The 25,871-nt window shown below is 42.8% G+C and overlaps 1 protein-coding gene across 2 annotated transcripts in view; it reads left to right on the forward strand.

Moving 5' to 3' along the window:
* The window catches only part of CNTNAP5 (contactin associated protein family member 5), a 349,771-nt gene that overhangs the window by 139,957 nt on the left and 183,943 nt on the right, over window positions 1-25,871 (forward strand). For both annotated transcript variants that reach the window (XM_075430021.1, XM_075430019.1), the window contains exons 5-8: window positions 3,358-3,561; window positions 6,404-6,588; window positions 9,915-10,058; window positions 24,731-24,995. In XM_075430021.1, the coding sequence (XP_075286136.1) occupies window positions 3,358-3,561; window positions 6,404-6,588; window positions 9,915-10,058; window positions 24,731-24,995 (798 nt within the window). The remainder of the gene's footprint in view (window positions 1-3,357; window positions 3,562-6,403; window positions 6,589-9,914; window positions 10,059-24,730; window positions 24,996-25,871) is intronic.

Raw genomic sequence — 25,871 nt, forward strand, 5'->3', positions numbered from 1 at the left:
GATGGAAGTGCAATACCAATAGTTCCTGTCTCAAATTGCAGCTGTTCCTAGAGGATTATTTTGTATTTTGGAATAACATTGCCAAGTGAGTGTTTACTTTTCCCAGAATCACTAGGAGAACCATGTCTATAAGAATGAATGTGTATCCTCTCTGCTGCCAGGAGCAGATTGCTGCACAAGTAAACTCCATCTCTCACATTGCTCCCAGCCTGGCTCCACTCAGCGCTGCTGGTCCCGAAGGCTGAGCCCTGAGGTCACGTGCTCTTTTTGTTTTTTCTTTTAAAATGCTGAATAAACCTGGTAGTCTGCCTGTGTTTGCACTTGCTCCCAAGTGACTTTAACGTTTGGATCTCTGTTGGGAAAGGAAATTCAAACGGAGTAACGTAACCAGGACCACTGGGGCCAGAAACTCTATCAAATTTCACAAAAGCATGGTGAATGACTTCTATTTTATGGGAACTTCTTCACCTGTGAGCAGAAGTATGTTTGTATTTACAATAGAGGCATCTGTATGAATTGTGGGTCAGAGGAGAATAACAGAAAAGAAGCGTCGACTTTTGCCTGATCTCACTTTTCACGAGTTTTGTAGCCTTGTTGGTGAGGACAGCGTAGAAAAGACTGAGTAAAGTCTGTCTCCAGGGAGTGTAAGTAAACCAGCAGGCAGCACAGAATGAACCCACATGTTGTGTTTTAGTTTGTTATTCCTACAAGTTTTCTGAGACTTACAACTTCTCTGATCTCTTCTGTTCTCTTGCTGCAAGTAGGTTGCGGACATACATAGACTCCAAATAAGCACTAAGCAAACAAGCAGGTTTTCTGGAGAGACTGTATTAGAATTGTGCTGTATCTTTCAATTTTTAACAGGAAGCCAACGATTTGTTGTCATGCAAACTGCCACTAATGACTTTTGGCTGCCAGTGTTAGCCTTTAGTTGACATATTCCGTTTTCATTCAGGGCTATTTATTGGCCAGGGTAGTCTCAACCGATAATCAGTGAAGCAGAACTTTTCAGAAACAGGTTTTCCTTTGTGTTATAGACGGTAAATGTCAGTGTTAGACCTGTTCTAGAAACTGTGTTATGCTGTGGGTTAGTGGAGAGTTGCGAAGAAGGACTGAAGTGTGAATTCAGACTGGTTGAAGGCTTGGGTCTGAAGAAGATAAAAGGGCCACTATTATGGCCATAGTAAATCAGTGCTCTCTTACAGCATATTTGGTTTTGAGAGCTAGGAGGAAAATCAACTTTAACTGCAAAATGCACTGGAAATCAAAGACTGTAACTTCTTTATAAGCTATTTCATAATTCCTCCTGTGTTAAAATGAAACCATTTTTATGATACACCTGCAATTTAAACAAATGGAAGTATTTAATATAGCTAGGGGAAATTCATAAGAACTAAACTATGAATTTCATTCCCTTTATAGAAACTGGCAGTCAAGTTGTCAATAGAGAGAAATCAGCAGCTCAAGGAGCTGTTTCTGAACACCTAATTCAGAAGCAAAAAAAAGATGCCATGAATACTTTTGTATTCATGACACTTCCTAAACTAGCAACTGTTCCACGTCTGACGCTAAATAACATGTAATAATTCTGACATCATAGATAAGAAGTTGGTCCTAGTATGTCCTGGAGTGATTTTTTCCAGGGTTGAATTTCTTTGTGGTTTTATTCTCATAGGAAATAATCAGATGCCTTCTGATTTGGGATGCAATCAGTTTTGGAGTGACAGAATTTCACATCAGATTTAAATTTTGAGCTCCCTTGAAGTTTGTAAGTGTCCCACCAAACTTCGGTACAAACTGTCGTACTGACATGCAGACGTTATCAATGGTAGTTTCCATGGTGACAAGTGGTTAATAAGTCTTGTATTTTCTGAGCTTGTAATAGTTTTTAATTGCAAACCTCTTTAAATCTTGGTCCAGTTTAAAAAAGAAAAAAAGGAAAGCAAGACCCAAACAACCTTATTATTTCTGTTTTTAAAGTGGAGCGAAGGAAACTACCAGTAACACGCAGAAGGATAGAAGAGCTCTCAAGGGAGCTGAGGTGACTTAAATCACCAGCTTTAATCACAGTACAGTTGCTGACCTGGAAATCCTGATTGTTTTGCACATGGACCTTTCTGTTATTTTTCACAAGCAAATGGAAAACTGATTACTTTGGATGATCACTAAAACATGTGGTTTGCAAACAGAGATAGTGTATGCTCTTTCTTCTTGGTTACAGTGAGGATATTTTTCGTCTTTATGCAGGTATCCCAGTAGTTATGTAGCTCAGTAAATCCTTGTTCAGATTCTTCATCTCCTGGTGTTCTTAATTTTTAGTATTTTTCTTAAGAACAGGAAATATCAATTGACAGATTTATTAGTTACAAGTAGATATTTTATCCATAAATTGTGCCAAAATGCATTTGGATAGAAATTGGAATTGAATTTACATGTCAGTCACATGTTTGAATAAAATGTGTTAGTTAAAATTATTTAAAGCTACCTACCGGAAATGTTTGGTTATATATATTTAAAAAAAAAAAAAAAAGTTTATTAAAAGTATATTTTGCTTAAAATACCGCTTTTATAAAGAAAAGAATACTGCAGCCTGCTGCTGCCAAAGGAAATATTAATTGCAACTGAAGAATTGAAAGCTTCTTTGGGTTGAAAATTGAAAACAGTGATTGGGTTTTAGAGGTTGGCTGAAGGGGAAGATATGTTTCTAACAGGATTTTCCAACGTGTATAATCAGGTTAGATTCCCAGTTCCCATGAAATCCTTTCAAAAGCTTTTTGAATTAATATTTGAATATTCCTGCCAGCCTAGTCAATTTGCATGCAGAAACACGGTTCATAAATGCCCACCACAAACAAGCAGCCAACCCTCAGAGGCTAAAATGGTGCTTATTTGGATGCAAAGGTGGATGCAGGCATGGCCGACATGCAGAAACAGCTCAACAGACACTTGTGGAGCTACAAAAGTGAAGTGAGAGTGAAAGTGTTCAAAGTAATGAATATCATCCTGGGTGTGTTTACAAGACAAACAGCAAATGTGGCAAGGGATGTTCTGGAGATCTGAATATGATGGAAGGCACCTGTTGTGTTCTAAAAAGTTGATCGAGAAAGCAGTCTTGCATGAGAGAGAGCAGGACAAGTGCAGAGGAGTTCTGCTTTTACCCTAGTGTTCCCTTTTCCCTGACAAGGGGAGAGTATTGGAAATGGACGAAATGTGGTTGCCCAGATGCCACCTATGTCCTGTAGATGTACGCTTCTGAGAATACCTGTCTCCAAGTTATATTTGAAAAGATCCTGAAAAAATATGGTCCCTCTCCTGAAGCTGCCCCTCCTCTTCATTTTTTCATCTTCTTTCCCCCAGAGTCAGATATTGCAGACTTCGATGGCAGAAGCTCACTCCTCTACAGGTTCAATCAGAAGCTTATGAGCACGTTCAAAGATGTGATTTCCTTGAAGTTCAAGAGCATGCAGGGGGATGGAGTCTTATTCCATGGAGAAGGACAGCGTGGAGACTACATTACCTTGGAACTGCAGAAAGGGAAGCTCTCCTTGCACATCAACCTGGGTAAGGGTAGTTAGGACGATTGGTTCACAAATTACTGTAACAAGGATTGTCTTGGTTTGCTTTTATAAATCTGGTGTTTGTATTAGGCAGTATCTAGAAACTGCAGCTGAGATCAACAAAACAATGCTGTGTGTCTCAACTCACAGCATAAATACTGGTCAGAGAAGGTAGGAGGGGAAGCAAAACCGAACAGACTTGACTGATGTCATGCAGGACGTGACAGCCGAGCCAAGAAGAGACGATGGCTCTTCTAATGAGTGCTGACCAAGGCTGAGCTGCTCAATGACTGCTTCTGAAGTTTTGACCTTTGCTCGATGGTGCTTTCAAGCAATGATTAAAAAAAAAAAAAAAGTTCTGTTTCTTCCCCTTCCTCCTTTTTTATTTTTATTGTTATTATTTTTAAGAATAACATTCCCAGGAAGTTTGGTTTAGAGCGCAAAAGGTTTATTTTTGGTTTGTATCTTACTTTTTCCATTCTGTGATCAAAACTGAGCTGAGAATACAGAATTTAAATGAAAACGTTCTGGTCAAAACATTGTGCGTGCTAGGATTTCTTTGCTTCTGGAGATGGTTTCAGTTGAAAACTGTGAATATCTGGAAGGCCGTCACTGTGTGATCGTGTTGGGTCAGAGGTGCAGATAAAAGGCTGGCTTAATTTCTTTCCGTAGCAGGATGCTCACTTCCCGCTGGTGAATCCACTAAAGCACTTCGATAATGGCAGGAGCTACTGTAGTAGGAGTGATCATACCCCCTCTCCCAGCCTTACTGCAAAATCTTCATTATCTTCATCTGTGGGTGACCAGTGGTCCTGGCCTCAGCAGTCCCTGCCGACTCACGTTCCTTGTACTGAGGGGTTTGAGTTCGGCAGCAGTTTCCATGCCTGCACTGCTGTACTGTGGTCGGCACAGAAGCTGCACTTACCCAGTCTGGGCATTGAACTGGATCTGAAAGCCTCAGTGGCCCATCCAGATGGAAAGCTGAAACAAAACCCCTCCCTCTGTTTACCTTGAGAGTGCCAGCAAGGAGGGGAGGGAATAAAGGCCCAAGTTTTTCACTGCTACTCTCAATCTTCAGAACTTTCATGAATAAAGTAATCTGAGCCATTTGCAGTTCATGTACATTATGCTTAGACTGCCAAGGCTTTTTTTAATCAAAAATGGGAAATGTAGCATGTAGGAATGTATAGTATTAGCAGGGGCAGATCTCATACTGGCAGTTCCAGGACACTAAGAAGTTTGTCTAGAGCAGATAAAGCAGGCAGTGGTGCAGTATCTCAGTCCCGTGTTTATGACCTGGGGAATTAAAAGAAATAATAAACTAGCAGGAGCAAACTGCAGGCACTAAAACAGAATTCGTAGATAATTCTTTCTGTGTTTTTTCCTCTTGTGCTTAATTGTGTTTGTTTTAAATGTCAGTAACAATTTTCCACAGCTCTTGGATTTAATTTTTACATAAGCTGATTAATTGTGTAGTCTCCAGTTAAGTAGTTTCTTTCTTTTTTTTTTCTTATTTAGCTCATCAAAGAGTAGAAATGATAAAGCAGCATTTTTCTGATTTGGTGTTTGAATGTTACTTGCACCAAGTCCGCTACATCCCAAGCCTCTGAATATGGGATGCTTTGACTCCATTGCTTTGTCCTCCTCTTACAAATGTTTCATACTAGGATAAGAATATAGTATAGTTAAGTATATTATGTTATGTCTTCCAGAGGAGAGGCTGTTGTGAATACATAGTCTGAGATAAGAGGGGTTTTTTCAGCAGTAGCCCCAGATGTACAGATTTTAGCCATTTCAAGTCCTCTGTGTGCATTCATGTGTTATGGGCAAGGGTTTTGATGTCTGCTCTTAAATCTGCTTGCATCTTGCCTGACAGTTTTGAAGCATGTGTTCTCTCCATTCTGTTGGAATACAAAAAAGGACACACATTCCCTTTAAATGAGAGGCTCTGGAGTGTTCAGACTTGTAGCCAGCTGGAAAACAGAAGAGTGCTTGAAATCACCAGGGTTAGGGCCTAAATATTTTTATGACTCTTGATCTAAACTTTTTGAGATCTGAGCCAGGTTTAAGAATCTTTTTGAGCCGAACAAAACACTTGTGTTCATGTTGCTTCACTGACGCGGCTTTTTTTCTCTGAAAACGGACAGGTGCTATTTTCTCAGTAAAATAAAAAAAGCACAAAACGAAGTGTCAGGAGTGGTCTGTTAGTGGGAACAGACTGGAATTATGGTGCAGCCTGAAGGGAGCCCTTAAAACACCAGGGTCTCGAATGCATAGCAGAAGCAAGGGCGCAGGCAGAAGGGCGATCCGCTGCGTGCTGCAACGTGTGAGTGCAGCATCGGGAAAACCTCCTGGTTTATCGCACAGATTTCAGCAGAAAAAAATTTTATGTGTACGTGTGCGTATACATGCAAGGGGGAACAGTTCTAAACTAAAAGAGGACAGATTTAGATTAGATATTAGGAAGAAATTCTTCACCATGAGGGTGGTGAAACAGTGGAACAGGTTGCCCAGAGAAGCTGTGGCTGCGCCCTCCCTGGAATTGTTCAGGGCCAGGTTGGATGGCGCTCTGAGCAGCCTGGTCTGGTGGAAGATGTCCCTGCTTATGGCAGGGGGGTTGGAACCAGATGATCTTCGAGGTCCCTTCCAACCCAAACCATTCTGTGATTCTATATGAAGAAGAGGCCTAAAGAATCTGAGGCAAGCTTTGTCAAGGATCTGTTTCTGATGGGCAGAGCTCTAGTTTGCATACAGGAGCATTGCTCTGTACTCCTCTTGAGTCCTCATGCTTCGGTTAAGGGCCTGGAGGTAACTCTGGTGTCTTCTGCCTGTCTCTGCCCCTCCAGGGGACTCCAACCTGCACTTCAGCAACAGCCACACATCCGTCACCCTGGGCAGCCTCCTGGATGACCAGCACTGGCACTCGGTTCTCATAGAACGCTTCAACAAGCAAGTGAACTTCACGGTGGACAAGCACACTCAGCATTTCCGAACAAAGGGAGATTCGGATCACTTGGATATTGATTATGAGGTGCGTGAGACCCGTTAGGTTATAAACTGGGAGAGGAGGTAGAATTGGTAGGAAATTAATGTGGTGGAAAACAGCCACCCTATGAGCTGTTTCCTTCCAGCAAAGGTCTTTTCTTTATTTAGTATTTTCTTCCCAGAGACCTCCTTCCATAATTAATGGACATAGACTATGTCAGCGCAACTCTTTACAGGACAGTCTCAGAAAATGGCCAGTCTCTGGGAAAACATGCATTTGATTATGCTTACACTTCAAAATGCAGCAGAGTTTGAGCTAAATTAAAAGGTAGAACTTGGGTTCTAGCCAAGTCTTCAGGAGCAACTGCACTTATCTGTAGGGAGAAGTGCTGTGTCATCATCTCCAATATGATTTTAATGGGATCATTCTGCACCATCCCTGCATCTGATTGACATGACCATGGGGATACCAGCTCTGAGTTTTGCCTCTATCCAGCCATCACCTGCTCAGATTACAGCTCTCCACATGGAGACGAGCAGTTAAAGAGCATTGTCTTCCCACTAGGACTGGAAGGTCCTGAGCATGGCTGGTGAGACAGTTAGCTCTGACCTGGGTCCCTTTACACCTGGGGTTTTGATGCTGAGCATCCTGGTCTAGGGAGCCAGAGCAGCTCAGCCAAGGAGGGACTGAGCAGAGGAAACATCCTGCCTGCCCATAAAACCCGAGACTGATGTGCTCCCCTGTGATGAGGCCAAGGCATGGCAGAGTGCAGTTTATATCACTCCAGCAATTCAATACCTAAATACCTAAAAACCGTTTATATCATCGTATCTATATGCAAGACAGCTCCTCACCTTTTCCCCCCACCAATGCACACCTGCGTTCAAATTGCCCATGTTCACTTTCATCCCCATGCACTTGCCTCCTGAGTCTTACTAGCCCACAAGGCACAAGGTCATGCTGGCACAGTCAGAGCCATCACCCTGCCTGGATGCATTGAGCTGGCGTGGTTCATTGCTTAAGAGACTACAAGTTTCCCCTCACACTTCGGATTCGTTTCCCTAGAAAGGATCAATTCCCAGCGCACCCAAGGGACAAAAGCAGATGGCTTGGCAGTGGCAGGTGTCTGCTCTCTGCTTCCCTCATGTTCCAGCTGGATTTCCCTTCTTTGCGTTTCACAAAACAGGGTGGGGAGAGTGGTACCTGTCCCCTGACACTGTTCAAAATTCTTCTGTACCAAATCATGAGCATACTTAGTAGGGAAGTAGGAGAAAGGTCCCAACCTTTTGGGCAGTGAGATTCTGGAACAGCTTCAGATTGAACTAGCAAGGGCCAAAGCTGTAACTGCTTTGAAGATAAGGTTCAGAAAAGCCGAACAACTGATTCATCAGCTCTGCTAAGTTTAAATAAAATAAAATTCCTTGCTTCCTGCTGCAGGGTTGATGCCAATTAGAGAAAACTCATACTCCAATGTAATTTGCAGAACATTTTTCCAGACGTTTCAAAATAGGGACCGTGGTGAAGAAGATCTTCAGCTGGTGTGGATCAGCATCACGACCGACCTCTGTGGCACTCAGTCCTGGCCCTTGGTGCTTACTTTTTCACACAACGCGTTTTCTTTCCTTTTGCAATGAGACAATCTTTCAGTCAAATATTACAGCCACACAGTCTACTGAAAGTTTATCTCATCACACTTCAGGGATTAAAGGCCTTACTGAGGGTAATAAAACCATTAGTTTAGCAATTAAAATTATTACCGATCACAAAGGAAACTGTTTTCTTAATAATGTAATGGCATGATTGATATTGATTTTTCTTCTGGTTTTGAAACCCAGTACAGAGTCCCTAAGCAGGAGACTTGGAGAACAGAACATAAAAGAAGGAAAGTCTGGTGTTTTAAGGAAAAACTGATGATTCTCACTGGAAAAAAAAACATTGCTACCACATAAGCCCTCATGCCAATAACAAACCTGCAAGTGATGTAAAGTAGCAATCTGTTCACTCTTTATTTCTCTGAAGTGATCAATTAATACAGCTGAGGTGCAAGTTCATTACGGACTTGTTCTCAAAGAAGTGCTTTCAAGGTTATCCAGGGAGGTTTCCTTCGCTTATGTAGCCCAGCTTGTTAGGTGGCGTGGGAGGAAAAATAACCCCCAGATTTCCCTTTATTTTTGTAATAATGAGCTGAGGCAAGCGGTTAGGAATAGTGACAGAGGAATAAGGCTGACCAGGTTCCGGGAGTGTCAGTGGTGCCGCACATGCCCTTGCTGCAGTGGATGCAGCAGGATTGCAGCACAGCTTCCGATGCACTGGCAGCACGGTGAAGGACAGTGGCTGCAGGATCCCCACCTGCATTATAACACTCATGGTGCTGCTGGCTGCAATGGGAAAAATGAATAAAAATGCAGCAGTACCACCAGTAAGACTTTGCAAAAAGGCCAGTGAAGCTAACTAGAAATGAGCTCTGTCATCTAAAAAAACAAAAATAGGGGTGTCAGAAGTTTTATGGATTGTGGGGTTTGATTTCTGTTTGGGTTTTTTTTTCCTTTTTTATTTTTCTTTTTTTTTTTCCTGAGGAATGTGAAGTAGTTGTGCTCCGAAGATTTTGGAAGCTCCATTTTCTTAGCCTCTTTGTCTTCCCAGTGCTGTCAGCCCTGCAGACAAGTGATGAGTTGTATTCTGCACAGTATGAATGTCTTTCGGTATTTTGACAGAAGAACAGCAGAAGTTTTGTTTAAATGTGTAACCTGCAGGACTTCTCTATTGCACTGCTCAGTCCTAAATACTGTGTACAAGTATTGTAAAGACCAAAGCACCAAGAAATTTGGGGAAAATTATTGCAAGGTGCAAACGGGGTAGTTTGCATGTGTGATACTACCCTCCACTGGCTGAAACCAGAACTGTTCAGGTACATGCTTGATGCAAGGGTGACTCCAGCTCACAAGAAAACCCAGTGCTCTGTGGGCAGAAAGAGTTTATTCCCCCATTGCTCAGCAGTTCCTGGCCACCCTGGTCTGCTTCTGGGTGGCAGCCTGCAGCCCGGTGGGGACTGTGGGCTGGAGACCTTCTGTTGTTGAGTGTTCCTGGGTGGGGGCCTGGTGGAACTGCATTGGTGAAGTGGTGTGTCAAGGGACTTAAAAGCTGTTTCCAAATTAATGAGCTGTCTGTGGCAGCAGCATTTCTCCAACAGCTGTAAATGCTGTGCAGCCTGCAGTTCCCCTGTTGGGCAGCTGGGCCCTGCTTCGTGCTCTGCGATGATGCTTTTAATGTGATTTAGTTCTTAGATAGCATCCCAGCAGGCTCTATGGCATGCGGCTCTGCCCTCTTGCTTTTGGGTGATAACTAAATATTGTTCTTATTCTTTCCAAAAGCTCAGTTTCGGAGGGATTCCCGTCCCAGGGAAACCAGGAACCTTTCAGAGGAAAAATTTCCACGGGTGCATTGAGAACCTTTATTACAACGGAGTCAATATAATTGACCTGGCTAAAAGGCGCAAACCTCAGATCTATACTGTGGTAAGAGGCAGTAATGTACGCTTTCCATCTTTACTTGCACGCTGTTGGTGCTGCTGGCTGCGCTGAATGAGTGGAGTTCACATTTAGATAGCTATGGGCATAATTATCTTGATAAAATTATATTGTTGAGGCTAACACCACCCAGTGCTGACTGCTGTGGTGAGCGTTGTTGAAAGACACGTGTGGAAATTAATACATTTCTCTGACTTTCCAGGTGTATTAGAATTCGTTTGGAAAAACTTTTAATTCCTTTTCCAAGATTAAAATCTATCTTTTTGATGCATGATAAAAGTAATAAAGACTTCTTTTTTTCTGGTTAACTCAGATAAAATCTTATTTTCTGAACCATTATCCGTCACTGTTGTGTAGTATGGTGGTAACAAAATTTTATTCTGCTATTTGAGTTGGTATTATAGAGAAGAATAACTGTTTGTTTTATTGTTGGAAATATTTTCCTTTGTGCTGCACCTTATATTCAGTGTATTTGCAGTTCTGAGAACCATTGACCTGGTACTAGTGTCTCTAAACGTGGGACGGTAGAGATAAAGCAAAGGGAAATACATCTTATCCAGCCTGCTAACATAAAACATACATGTAACTTCACACCTAATAATGTCTAAAATTACAGATATATTTAAATATATCATGAGCAAAATAAAGAACGTTTTATTTCAGAAGAAGAGGGAGCAGTACACTCCCATACAGCCTTGACAAATGGTAAATAATTCAGCTCTTTGTTTAGCTTGTGTCTCACTCCTGCATCATGCTTTGATACATGGCTTTTGGCTAATGCTGTGTCTTTGGAGAATGTGGAGGTGAAACTGCTTCTGGCTCTCATGGCATCTTCTAGTTTGTAGTGATGTGTATAAACAGGCAGAAGCTACAACAAAGCAAGCCAGAAGACCACAAGAAGACCTTCCTTTCCTCACTTTCCCTGCCTGGGGCAAGGATGAATACACAGGGAAATGGAAAATGGAAAGATAATGGGTAAGAAGTCCTGCACTGTGCTGGCAGTCAAGACTGCCTCCAGGATGTTCCCCTACCTTGGGACTGAGAGATTTGGCTTTCATAATCTCAAGTTTGATTGCTCTGACTCAGGACTCTTAAGGCACAAATCTTATGAACTGTGTTAAATTGCTCTTCTCCTCAGCTTACTTTCTAAGGGGAGCAAAGAGCCCTGATCTGCTTCCTAGGTCATTAAACAGCTGGTTGTTTTGCCAGCTGGGTGATGGGAAGGCCTTTCTAAATGGGAAAAGAAAAACTTTGTAATGGGCTTTTTCTCTGAAGGGTATTGTCTGGATATAACGTGGCCCCAAGCAATGAAACTCTGTTATCACAATACTTGGTTCAGCTGATGCTGGATGGAAGGTCTAAGAATCCTGGTCCTTTCATCAATTCATCCTTCAATCTCCCTCACAGAAGTGATGGTTTTAGTGCAATAGTTTTCAAAGGCTGGCTGCTATAGTGCATTTTGTAAGATTTATGAGCTGCTGTGTGCTGTGTCTGTGACACTTGTGTATGCAAAGTGCATGGAAAGGTTTGCCACACGCACGGCGCCTCATAATCTTAGATGAACATCCTTCTGTAGGAAACAGCCCCCATAAATCTGTTGTTTTCCAGTATTCTTTCCATCAGAGCTATTTATCTGCTCTAGCAGCTCTCAGGTACTTCCAGCTTTCACAGGCTGATCTTCCTCTCCCCTCTTCACAGAATCACAGAATGGTAGGGGTTAGAAGGGACCTCCGTGGGTCATCTAGTCCAACCCTCCTGCCGAAGCAGGGTCACCTAGAGCAGGCTGCACAGGACCTTTTCCAGGCGGGTCTTGAATATCTCCATAGAAGGAGACTCCACAACCTCCTTGGGCAGCCTCTTCCAGTGCTCCGTCACCCTCAGAGTCAAGAAGTTCTTCCTCATGTTCAGATGGAACTTCCTATGCTTCAGTTTGTGCCCATTGCCCCTTGTCCTGTCACTGGGCACCACTGAAAAGAGCTTGGCCCCATCCTCCTGACACCCACCCTTGAGATATTTGTAAGTATTTATAAGGTCCCCTCTCAGCCTTCTCTTCTTCAGGTTAAACAAGCCCATCTCCCTCAGCCTCTCCTCGTAGGAGAGATGCTCCAGTCCCCCTCATCATCATCCTCATAGCCCTCGTACCCCTAAGTCTTCCTGCTCTTCCCCACTCCTTAGCAATTTACATACTCAAATTAAAATAACTTGGTTTTGCTAAATATAGTCTTTTGCCTACCAGACTTCCTCTGCACTAAATCGTTTTTCTCAAAGTTCATTGAGGTTTTCAAGCAACAATCCATATCCCCAGGGAGCTGCAAGCTTCTCTGCTTTGCACCTTTGTAGTTGCTAAGGTTGTCTGGAGTGGAAATGCAATGAAAGGAACAGCGCAGAAGAATAACTACATTTAGCGGGGACTTGGAATCACTTCTTCCAACAACATATTGTGTACTTGTCTTCCCACCCCACAAGCTGGATATCACCAGAGATGGTTCTGCATTGTTAGACCCCAAACTACCTTTGTCTCCTAACAAAAGATATTGGAGGACAAACTGGCTGGTTTGGAATTAGAAAGCCATTAATGCTCAGAGACACTAGTGTTTGCTTCCAAAAAGGAGGCAGACTCCAACACTCAGTATCTGCTTCATTCTCTGTGCCTTTGTGACCATTGACACGGTCAGTGAGCCAAACTTGTGGGTTTTCATACCCATCAGCATTGGTTTTTTACTGTTGACGTCTTTCACGCAAGCAGAAGAATGAATGATACATCAGTTTTGAAGGTATAGATTTCCTCTTATGAAGTAGTTCCTTATCTGTATAAATAATGGTCCCAAATCAGCTGCATTTAATCAGAGGAAGAAACTACAGGCTGTCAATAACAGAGTACTGTAGTACGTATCGTACTCTTGGGTGGTGGCTGTGATTATTGTTCTGCCTGTTCTTTTCTGTAACTCATTTGCAGTTGTCAGATTTGCAATAAATTCCCTTGAGAAGACATCTCAAGGTAATGAGGCAGCCTGTCTCTTTGAACTGGAACTTGCCTTCAGAATTTCATTTTTATACTGCCTGATACTTAACCTCGCCACGTGGTAGTCCTATCTATTTGGACACCTTATTTCTGGGGTTTCTTTCGTCTCTGATGGAATGTTGTGGGTTTTTTTGTTGTGATTTATTTTTCTATCCTAGCTCGTTGAGTGTGAAGAAATGACAGGGGATCTTTTATTTGCTTTCCAAAGTGATTACTGGTTTTAGTTGCAAGAGGTTATGAGAAGTTGATTTTCTGTAATTACCACTGTCATGGTCTTAGGGCTGCACCCTTGGGAAACCTCAGAAAATGCTTTAAAATGATAATCTAAAGATCTGCCCTATTTACTAGTTGTTTTCTCAGTGCAAAAGAAGTGCAGACCGCTCATTTTGAGAAATTGTACAGCAGTTACTTGTGCTTCTTGGGCAAGCAGGGGCAGGATAATATGCTAGAAGGAGCCACATTTACAAGAAGCAGAAGGGGAACTGTCCTTCACAGAAGGATAGTTAGCCTGTTGATATCGGGGATGGTGAAGTCCTCAGTGAAGGATTTTGTGTGTGTGTTAAGAGTGTCTGTAGGCGCAGGAGGAGATAAGGCAAGTTCTAGGAAAAGAAATCCTTTAAGAATTGCTAAATTGATCTGGCTGAGGGAGTAGTTAAGAGAAAACTAGCTATAGCATCCTGAAAATAGCTAGAGTGTCCTGGCCACCACTGGTTACCTACTGCTAGATTCAGGTTGCACCTTTAGAAACCGCTCTAACGTGACCTGTGGCCAGGGTCCTAAGTCTTTTCATGTGTCACTGATTTATGATGCCAAAATAAAAAGCTGTCTAGGTGAAGAAACAAAATGAAGAGGTCATGAAAAGATGATGTGTTTGATCTTCTTAGTGCTCCAGCCTATGTACTCACTGAAACTGAGGGAAACCCTATCCCACTTTCCCTTCCGTTACCTTCAGCTAATAGGAATCAGAGTTGTATTTTTATTTAGCAGAGCAAACCCTGCACTGACTTGAGAAGAGTGCAGGATATTTGTAAGGCAGATGTTGTCAGCCCTCAGATATGCTTGAATTTCTACGTCGACCTGCCATGTTGAATCTGGGACTGACAATTCAGCACAGCAAGGGATGTGGTGACATGTAAATGCATCACTGTAGTGCCTCAGGGAAATAACCGATTGCCAGCATCAAAGAACAAGGAAAGATACCTAATGACAGGAGGATGTAAACTAATAATTCATTCCCTTTATAGAGAATCCAAACATGCTATTTTGTTAAGCTGATTTGAGATACCTTCATCTTGAGAAGAATTTACTTGTCTACGCACGTCTCGTTCTACCAAAGTGCTATTGCAAGTGTTCATATGGCTATGAATATCAGGCTGGTGATTTGTGAAGGCTCCTACTGGGGTTTGGAGAACCAGGAGTTAGATATGTCTCTTTTTTTTTTTTTTTTTTTTTTTAGTTTTCATTAATTTTTGCACTTCAGACCATAGGAATCATAAATAAAAAATGTTTGAACTATTTAGTGATATTTTTCGCAAACTCCTATAGGACTAAGTTGAATATATTAATAAAAATGCAATTATTTAATGGAAGCTTGAGTCACACACATTAAAAAACAGAGAATTGAATTTGGTATTCTTTAAATAAAGCAGATGAACTCAAATTCCAGAAATATATGGTTCCTGTAAAAATAGCTTTGTATGGTTTCTTCTATCATCTGGTCTGCTCTCTGGGTCTTCAGATGAGTCTCTTTTGCGTCCTACGTTCAGTGTGGAATAGTAGGAAAGCCCATATAAATAGCATTGGTTTTAAGGTCCCATATGTTGCTGAATGGTGTAACAGGATTGTTTTGAAAGAAATTAAGTGTGTCACCTCAATCAAGGGCTTGAAATAAAGTCTATTTCAATGACATTTTCCCATTGATTTCAGTTGGCTTTGTCTATAATTCTGAAGACTTTCATTGCATAAATATTTAATGCAGCATGTATCTGCAATAATAAACTCTCCTTTTCTTGATATAAAAGCTTCTTTGTGTTAGAATTTTAATAGTTGTGATGACCACAAGTACAGCAAGTCTTTTGGGGAGGCAGACCATATTTTTTCATAAGACTAGTTGACCAGTGTAGAAAAAAATGACATGTTTTTGAGCAAACAAGGCCTTTTTTGAGAGTCATCAGCCTTCAGCAAATTATGGGTTAGAAACAGTTGTTCACAGTTTAATTTATTGCATTATCTGGGTAGTCAAATTGAGTGACTAGGGCAGTTAGTACTTGCTTAGCAGAGGAGGACGTTTCTAGGCGGGAGGTGATAAGGCAGTTAGTCCCTGTAGGAGAGTGAGAGATGGCTAATTATTGTCATAGGAGTTAGCAGGGGATAAGGGAAATGGAGGAGAGTGTAATTTTCTGTAAAGCCAAGGCTTAAATGTCTCTTTTTTAAGGTCTTATTCCAATTGCTAAGGCTCTGGAAACTTCTTGGTACCTGGCTGCTCCGCATAACAGAAAGGGACAAGCTGACCCCGTCACAGTCAAGAGCCTGGAGTGTTTGCAGTTTGTACCAACTATTTTAGGCTGGTGCTGTGCTATGATACACAGATGACTGGAATTTTAAAGAGGAAAATCTAGTAGAGAAAACTAATAAATAAAAAAAAGATTATAAGAATTGCTTTCTATGCACTTTTCCTATTTTAAGGTAGACGTGGCTCTGTTTTCATAACAATAATAATAAGAAAAAAAAAAATTTTCTTGCTGCTGTGTTTTGTTCCAGGTAATAAAACCTAATAAACTGTAGATGAGTTTACCTTGAACTGGAACAAAAATTCGGCTTGGATTGTGCTAATTTGCCAGTTCAATCTAAGACATCTATCTATCTTATTTCTGGTAAGGTGAATTTGAAAGGCTGGCTTCATTCCTGCTTGTTGTTCAAAGGAGGGAAAATATTAAGTGATCTGTATTTTTTTGTGTTTCCTCCTGTGCTCTTTTTTTTTTCCTGTCTTTCTGAGGGAAATTACGTATGATTTTTTCCAAGTTAGCTCTATATTTGCTCCTGTCTTTTGTCAATAACTCTTAGCTATTGTGCCATATAATGAAACAATAACATACAGTTACTATGGGCATAAAAAAAGGTAAAATCCTTTGTTCCACTTCTGGCCAGTGACATAGCTTAGAAGTCTGAGATAAAGAACACCCAGAAATGTATAGCTAAGAATCTCATCCCTGATTCTGTCGTGGTCACAATGTTTCAGTTTTTTCAAAGCTTTGTTTTTTGTTAAATGCTACTTTTTCCACACAGGAACATTATCTTAATATAAACAACTTAAGTGAATGTGATAGACAATTAGCATTTTATCAACATACATGTTACCTAGAGTGAGTAAAGATAGGGCAGTTCTCTGTCACAGGGGTGATTATCGCAAGAATATGTTCATTTCAGTGAAACTGGGATCAGGAAAGCTTTTACATTTCCATCACAAAATTTTGCTCAGAGAAAAAGAAAGCCACCTCAGTATAGGAACTTCTCTTGAAGTATGAACCCTGCTCTTGGGATAAACTAGTTACTCACTCAGTGGACTAGTCCTAACTCAGTTAACACCATGCGTCTTGGTGCTCCTATGTCCTGCTCGAAGACAGTTTGCACCAGTATTTTGGAGGGCTGGAGCTGGTATCTCACTTTGATTTGCTTTTTCTTCAATGCTTAGCAATGTCTTGATTTGAGAAGTACTTGAAATCTATGTGGAACTTCTCATATCTGTTCTGCTTGAGACAGCTAATTTAAAAACAGGATTTGAAGGGACATCCCCCATTCTTAAAATCCAGTTGCTCAGAGTTGAATTACAATGATTCATCTTATGCTTTTAAAACTGCATCAGAGGTCACATTTTTCCTCTTTGCAAATTCATGGGCAACCTCAGCCTCTTCACAGCTAGAAATAGTTCTGCGATTTCCAAACTGGAGATATTCTTGCCAGTTTGCCTACATTTGTATCTCAGCCAGGCCTGGGATTTTAGTCCCCTTACCTGTCATATGAAATCTTCCTTTCTAATCCTCTGCAGAAAACAAGATATCCTTTTATTGGCGAGTATCTGTAGAGCGATTAATGAGGAAAGTAAGTGCCTATTTGATGCTCCAACCTGCAGATAGAATGAGAGCTCAGAAATACTCATTTATTGTTCATCATGTTCAAGCTGTGATCTTGGCCTGTATCCTTTGGTAGGCTGCATGTTGAGGATTCCAGTTCAGCTGTCAGTTTGAATAATTTCCCAAGTACATATTACTTTTGATTAGTATTCCTTGCAAGCAAGGGGGATGTATCAGAAACTTGTCACCAATTGCCCTGGCTGTGGGGTTGTAGCAGTCTTCTCTCTTCATTCAAAAGTACATAATACTACATGAAGAAAGGCCAGAAAAGACTGAAATGGTTCATTAAAGTTATACAGGTTTTATTGAAGTCCTGCAGAAGTCACTGGAAAGACTCCAGACACTTTTGGATGAGGCTTATGGCTCAGAGGATCTTAGAAGTAATCCACTTTTATCCTCATCACTTAGCAACTGTGTTCCTCCATTCTCTTTTTATATGAAAGGCTCTGATTCTTCCTTAAAATGCTGTAACATGGTGTCACCAGTTCATTCAACATCTTGCTTGAACAAGAGCCACCAGTGCAACCGTGCCCTGCCTGTAGAAATCTGGGGTGTTTGCACTCTTGTCTTGAGGCAAGTGTCACGGCAACCAGTGAATAAATTGCAAATATATCCATTGCATTTCTAGGTTCAGAAGGTTTCTCCTGTAAGAATAACAACTCTTTTGGAAAGATTTCACTGCTTATTAGAGGAGTCATTAATCAGTCTGGAGATGATAGACTCAATGGAAATCTTAAATGCCACATGATAACTAGCTGCAGTTTCCAGCAGCTGGGTAGAGCTGAGCGTCTCCTTTATTTTCTCTAGGGATTAGACTCTTCTTATCCCATTTCCTAGCCAATGAACTTTTACTTTTCAGTTAAAGTGAGTTCAATTATAAAATCAAGTGTCTGGCAGAAGTCTTGCATGTACCCTGGAGAGTTCCAGAACTGCTGCCAATTAAAGCAAAATGCTCTGGATCAGATGCAGGTTCAGGGGGAGCTGTTTAGTTTTCTGAATGAAACCTGCTGGAATAATTTCTTTGAGAATAGCATTCAGGGCAATTTTAACAGTTTTTGTAATGGGAAACTATTCCACTTTAGTAGACGAACGTTTTTCAAAGTAACTGTGGTGTATTTCTTTTTCAAATTCTCATGCTATTTTCTCTAGGAAGGTAGACAGCATTGGTCAGTGTAAGGACATCTGCAGCTATTCTTGGTGTGTATTAACTACATCACGTGGCTTTGCTTTGGAATGCTGCGTTAGAAGATGTTTTCTAGTTTTTAGGTCTGACTAAAATTAGTTGTGGCCCGTACTTCATGCAGGTCTCAATTCCTGAATAAGAGTAACAAAAATACCTTGTTAAAAGAAAGGCTCCCAAAACCCCCAAAAGGCGAACATGCCTCTTTTCTGGCTCCTAAATGTAGCTTGTACCATGTACACAGAATATTGTAGGACTGCCTTTATGCATACCCACCTGCTTGTTCTTGTGGCAGGTGGGATCACACCTGCTCTGCTTCAGTGCAGTCAATGCAGAGGCTACAGAGCTTGAAGTCTCCCATGCTGCAGGTGAAGCATGGGAGGAGGACATGTGGGTCTTGCCCATATGTCCCAGCACTGGCCATGGTTTCAGTCAGTACTCTTTGCTGCTCCTGTCTCAGCACAAGACTTCTGTGGGGATCCCAGATGGCATGAATTACTAGCTAGTGTGAATGACTAGAGTGTTTCTGAGTTTTTCAAGGGGTCACAGCAACCCATGAGTTGAGGACTAGTTGCACGTGCTGAGAACCTCACATCAAAAGCAGACAGAAATTTGACCTTATATTTGAGCCCATGCATATGCATCAGGGATACTTTGGTGTGGTGCTGCTGCAAACAGCTGAAAGCATATTAACTGCACTGGGTCTTTACTAGCTTATTTTAAGGTCATCCGAAAGTTTATTGTGCATTGCAAACATGTTTTTTCATCTCAGTATTCACCTTCTCCGGCACCATTAAGTCAGTCTAGACACAGCTTGTTCTGCTGGTAGGTAAAATCTGCTAAGACCTGTGAGACAAAAATCCTATCCAAATGTTGCAAATCCTTTCCTCTACAGTCTTGCATTTTGTTACAGCCTCCTACTGCCAGTGAAGCAAATTAGATACTTGAGTGCAGACTCAGAAAATGTTTGAACTTTCCTCCAAGCTCTGTTGTTATGTGTGTATAAGATCTCTACATGTCTTACTACTTTGTGTGGAGTTACTTGAATCACTGTAAATGTCTAAAATTCCAAAGAAAATTTGTCATCAGCAGTTTAAATGTCTAAACCTTTAAAAAGCTCTAGAGAAAGTTAAGCATATTTGTCTATATCGCTGCAGTTAACTGTATTTGTTTTCTTTAATTTGTCATGAATACAATTGAAAATTGAGGTGGAAATATGACGACAACAATAGCAGAAAGAAAAAAAAAAAGCTTGTGCATCTCTTATGCAGACAAAACCCAGCAGGTAGTAGAAACTTTCTCAAAACTCATTCTAACATAATATACCTTTTGCCATTGCTAAATCTAGTATGTAGCATTCTGCACCTAACAGGGCAGGGAATACCTAAATAACTTGATATAGATATATATCTATTAAGGGTTGTTTCATCCAGTGATAACACGGTCTCTTTCTGGCACTTTACTTTCCATTTGAAAATAAAGACTGGAAAGACATTTGAAAGTGATAGGGAACAGTTCCATCATCAGTCTGAGATTTCAGAGAGGAATTCCCCAAGCACTGTGCAACTTCCTACACATCCGTCAAGTGCTGTTTATTATAATTATCCTGTTAGAGCAAGGTTCCAACTCTGGTGAGAAGCAGTACCATGGAGAAAGCCTTTTACTTTGATGTTTTTATTAGATTCCCGTTGGTATTTTAAAAAGTAGTCTAGTTCAAGCTGTCTGCAACAATCTCCTGGAGTGGCTTTGAAAGATGTGGCTCCTTAAATGCATCCTGGCTTTATACATTGTTAAGGTTTTATTACATGGCTTGAAGAACCTGGCTGGGCAATCTGCAGTGGCTGAACAAAATGCTGGAGTCATGTCTTCTACAAACTACAGCGATGCATGCTGGTAAAGATGCTGATGACTGCTTTGAGTAAGTGTGCTGCTCTTCCAGGCAAATAGCACCATTTATTTCAGGGCTGGATGACTGAGATAATCAACTAAGTTGGACATATAATTGATGTTGGATTTTACAATGTTTCCTGTGTATGTAACGTTTTAATAATTTTCAAAATGCCTCATGGAAACTGTGGGACCTAGCACTGACCAGGAAATCTCACTTTTGTTTCATCTCACTATAAGTACTGTATTCAAGTGACTTTTTCTTTGAGTTTCCTTATTAATTTTGAAATAATTGTTGAATAATTATTTTAATTATTTGTGTTATTATTATTAAGTGACTTTTATAATTTCCAGTAGCACAGGGCTGTGTCACTCTGAGTAAAAGAAAACATAACCACTATTGCTACTCCGAGTTATATATTGAATATCTGAAATAAACACAGGAAATTTGCCTGATATTTTGCCTCATGTAGTAGATTCAAGTAGGTGACAGAGTTCTTACTTTTAATGTTATGTAGCATTAGTGTAAATGGGCAAAAACAGTACTGTCATTAATCACAGAATCACACAACGTTCAGGTTGCAAGGGACCTCTGTGGGTCATCTAGTTCAAGCCCCCTGCCAAAGCAGGGTCACCTACACCAGGCTGCACAGGACCGCGTCCAGGAGGGTCTTGAATATCTCCAGAGAAGGAGAATCCACAACCTCCCTGGGCAGCCTCTTCCAGTGCTCCGTCACCCTCAGAGGGAAGAAGTTCTTCCTCATGTTCAGACGGAACTTCCTATGCTTCAGTTTGTGCCCGTTGCCCCTTGCCCTGTGGCTGGGCACCACTGAAAAGAGTTTGGCCCCATCCTCCTGACACCCACTCTTGGTAGATTTATAAGAATTTATTAGGTCCCCTCGCAGCCGTCTCTTCTTCAGGCTAAACAAGCCCAGCTCCTTCAGCCTTTCATCGTAGGAGAGATGCTCCAGTCCCCTCACCATCCTCGTAGCCCTCCGCTGGACTCTCTCCAGTAGCTCTTCGTCTTTCTTGAACTGGGGAGCCCAGAACTGGACACAGTACTCCAGATGGGTCCTCACTAGGGCAGTGTAAAGGGGAAGGAGAACCACCCTCGACCTACTGGCCACACTCTTCCTAATGCCCCCCAGGATCCCATTAGCTTTCTTGGCAGCCAGGGCACACTTCTGGCTCATGGTTAACGTGTTGTCCACCAGCACTCCCAGGTCCCTCTCCACAGAGATGCACACCAGCAGGTCCGTCCCAAGCCTGTACTGGTGCATGGAGTTGTTCCTCCCCAGGTGCAGGACCCTGCATTTGCCCTTGCTGAACCTCATCAGAATCCTCCCTGCCCAACTTCCCAGCCTGTCCAGGTCTCGCTGAATGTCAGCATAGCGTTCTGATGTATCTACCACCCCTCTCAGCTTTGTGTCATCAGCAAACTTGCTGAGGGTACACTCTATCTCTTCATCCAGGTCGTTGATGAAGAAGTTAAACAAGACTGGGCCCAGTACTGACCCCTGAGGGACACCACTAGTTACCGGCCTCCAACTAGATTCAGTGCCGCTGATGACAACCCTCTGAGTTCTGTCATTCAGCCAGTTCTTAATCCACCTCACTGTCCACTCATCCAGCCCATACTTCCTGAGATTCCCTAGGAGGATGTTATGGGTCAGCCTCACCTCCATCCCGGGAAAGGTGATGGAGCAGCTCATCCTGGAGGTCATCATCAAGCAAGTGGAGCAAAAGAAGGTTATCAGGAGTAGTCAGCATGGATTCACTAAGAGGAAATCATGCCTGACCAATCTAATAGCTTTCTACGATGACATGACTGGCTCGGTAGACGAAGGGAGAGCCGTGGATGTTGTCTACCTCGACTTCAGCAAGGCTTTCGACACAGTCTCCCATGATATCCTCCTAGGGAAGCTGAGGAAGTGTGGGCTGGATGAGTGGTCGATGAAGTGGATTGAGAACTGGCTGAATGGCAGAACTCAGAGGGTTGTCATCAGTGGCGCTGAGTCTAGTTGGAGGCTGGTAAATAGTGGTGTCCCTCAGGGGACAGTACCGGGCCCAGTCTTGTTTAACTTCTTCATCAACGACCTGGATGAAGAGTTAGAATGTACCCTCAGCAAGTTTGCTGACGACACCAAACTGGGAGGTGTGGTAGACACACCAGAAGGCTGTGCTGCCATTCAGCGTGACCTGGATAGGCTGGAAAGCTGGGCAGAGAGGAACCTGATGAGGTTCAACAAGGGCAAATGCAGGGTCCTGCACCTGGGGAGGAACAACCCCATGCATCAGTACAGGCTTGGGGCGGACCTGCTGGAAAGCAGCTCTGCGGAGAGGGACCTGGGTGTCCTGGTGGACGACAGGTTAACCATGAGCCAGAAGTGTGCCCTGGCTGCCAAGAAAGCTAATGGGATCCTGGGGTGCATTACGAGGAGTGTGGCCAGCAGGACGAGGGAGGTTCTCCTTCCCCTCTACACTGCCCTGGTGATGCCTCATCTGGAGTGCTGTATCCAGTTCTGGGCTCCCCAGTTCAAGAAAGATGAGGAGCGACTGGAGAGAGTCCAGCGGAGGGCTACAAGGATGGTGAGAGGACTAGAACATCTTCCCTACGAGGAGAGGCTGAGGGAGCTGGGCTTGTTTAGCCTGAAGAAGAGAAGGCTGCGAGGGGACCCAATAAATTCTTATAAATCTACCAAGAGTGGGTGTCAGGAGGATGGGCCAAGCTCTTTTCAGTGGTACCCAGTGACAGGACAAGGGGCAACGGGCACAAACTGAAGCATAGGAAGTTCCGTCTGAACATGAGGAAGAACTTCTTCCCTCTGAGGGTGACGGAGCACTGGAAGAGGCTGCCCAGGGAGGTTGTGGATTCTCCTTCTCTGGAGATATTCAAGACCTGCCTGGACGTGGTCCTGTGCAGCCTGGTGTAGGTGACCCTGCTTTGGCAGGAGGATTGGACTAGATGACCCACTGAGGTCCCTTCCAACCCCGACCATTCTGTAATTCTGTGAAAGCCTTGCTGAAATCTAGGTAGACAACATCCATGGCTCTCCCCTCATCTACCCAGCCAGTCATGCCATCGTAGAAAGCTATCAGATTGGTCACGCATGATTTCCCCTTGGTGAATCCATGCTGACTACTTCTGATAACCTTCTTTTCTTCCACTTGCTTGATGATGACCTCCAGGATGATCTGCTCCATCACCTTTCCCAGAATGCAGGTGAGGCTGACCGGCCTGTAGTTCCCTGGGTCCTCCTTCTTGCCCTTTTTGAAGATTGGAGTGACATTGGCCTTTCTCCAGTCCTCGGGCACCTCTCCTGTCCTCCAGGACCTCTCAAAGATGATGGAGAGTGGCTCAGCAATGACATCCGCCAGCTCCCTCAGCAGTCGTGGGTGCATTCCATCGGGGCCCATGGTTTTGTGGGTGTCCAGATCGCTTAAGCGATCCCTCACGCAGTCCTCCTTGACCAAGGGAATGTCATCCTCTCTGTGGGCTTCTTGTCTTACGTCCGGGGCCTGGGATTCCAGAGGGCCAGTCTTAGCACTGAAGACTGAAGCAAAGAAGGCATTCAGTAGCTCTGCCTTCTCTGCATCCTCCGTCACCAGGACACCCGCCTCATTCAGCAGCAGCCCCACATTGTCCCTAGCCTTCCTTTTGCTGCTGATGTAGTTGAAGAAGCCCTTCTTGTTGTTTTTGACATCCCTTGCCAGCTTCAATTCCAGGTGAGCCTTGGCCTTCCTCATCACATCCCTGCATGCTCTGACCACATTCCTGTACTCTTCCCAAGTGGGCAAATTCCCAAATGGCTGCATTTTGGCTTATATTTAGAGTAAATCTAGTCTGTTTGGTAGGATCCCTGTGATGCTTTGTTTTTTCAGCTGTACCTTGCCTTGTTCACATCCCTGTAGTTCCATCAGCGCAGAGCCAGTGCAGGACATTTGTATCACATGCCACAGCACATGAAAATGCAAGCGGAATTCTCTTCTTTCAGTGTCAATTCCTGAAATCAGCATAGATCCAGATGGGCTTGATTTTTTTGACATAAAGCTAAACTTGAGCTTGAAACTGGAGGTGTTGAGAATTACACAGCAGATATAGCCATGACGAGATGGTCTGTCTGGGCTAGCAAAAAAGCCATGCTTCACCCAGGCATGGTCTTAATGTGGGAGATTTGGATACATGTAGATCCTTCTAAGAACTGAGGTTTTGGTCTTTGATCGTCTCTCTTGAAAGTGAAAATAAAATTTTTGAAGTCAGTTTCCCCAGGATGGACAGATACATTTCTGAATGAATTCCAAGGATTTTTGTCTGAATAACAATACCTATTTCAGCCTTGAGGGCTGTTAGAAATCCAGGGAGCTTATTTAACTATGGATGTTTTGGGATGACCGAAAAATAATTCCCATGTTGGTTACATTTAGTTTTTATTATTTGCAGGGGAACGTGACCTTTTCTTGCTCAGAACCGCAAATTGTTCCTATCACCTTTGTCAGCACCAGTCAAAGCTACTTGCTACTACCTGGCACTCCTCAAATTGATGGTTTGTCAGTCAGCTTCCAGTTTCGAACATGGAATAAAGACGGCTTACTTCTGTTCACTGAATTGTCTGAAAATTCGGGACCTCTCCTGGTTTACCTCCATGGTGGGAGATTAACACTACTTATTCAGAAAGAGACAGACAACCCAGTGGAAATCAGTGAAGGTACTTCATTTTTGTTTACTCTCACCTGTCTCCCTTTAAAATACTAAGGTCCAACCCAACACGGTGAAAGGATGGTTAAATATGGAAGCACCCAATCTTCCTTACACTTTTCAAATTTTCTATTGCTTTCCAGTGATAGAACCACTCTGTGCAGCTTGAGGTAGGTCTAAGCGTGGAAAGTTGGCATCCCGAGATCTCCAAACTCTATCTACCTGACAATTAGCTCAGCTAATGTGTTTTTAAACAGTGATGCGAAATTTTCTTCAGTCAGGTCATATGAAGACCTTCCTGTTCCCGGTCCTCAGACTGTGCTAAAGTCAGCTGGCAGCCAACTCAGCTGCTGCACCTTTCTCCAGCACAAGTTAAGGCAGTCTTAGAGCTGATTTTCTTCCTCTGACTGTAGATTTACTCTCTCCCTTTATGCTATGCCCAGAAGACAGACTGACCATGGGCTGCTTCTCCTCACACTCCCTCGTTGCCCTGCTTAGCAGTTTGCAAGTTGCTTTGTGCAGTGCAGCTGGCGGGATGCAAGAGGGTGAAACGGGGTTGCCCCTCTGACTTAAAATTCAGGGGAAATTGCTTGTAAACACTTAGAGAACAGCTATGCATTGACTCCCAGAGGCAACAGGGAAACAATCTCACACTGTACAACAGGGGCAGGACCAGAGTGGCCCAGCTGCCACCCCGGTGTGACTTGTATAAGCCATGCTGGCATCCCAAACAGAAAAGTTCTTAGCCCAAGGCCTTTGCACATCCCTTGCTGCTATGCAGCCGTGCTGGGTGGGAGACTGGGAAATCCATTTTCTGCATAGGTTGAATAGCCGGTTTCCAAAGGTGGATGAGTAATAGACTGATGGAACTTAGATAGAAGTAAAT

Source organism: Opisthocomus hoazin, chromosome 9 (genome assembly GCF_030867145.1).
Source record: "Opisthocomus hoazin isolate bOpiHoa1 chromosome 9, bOpiHoa1.hap1, whole genome shotgun sequence".
NCBI classification, from domain to species: domain Eukaryota; kingdom Metazoa; phylum Chordata; class Aves; order Opisthocomiformes; family Opisthocomidae; genus Opisthocomus; species Opisthocomus hoazin.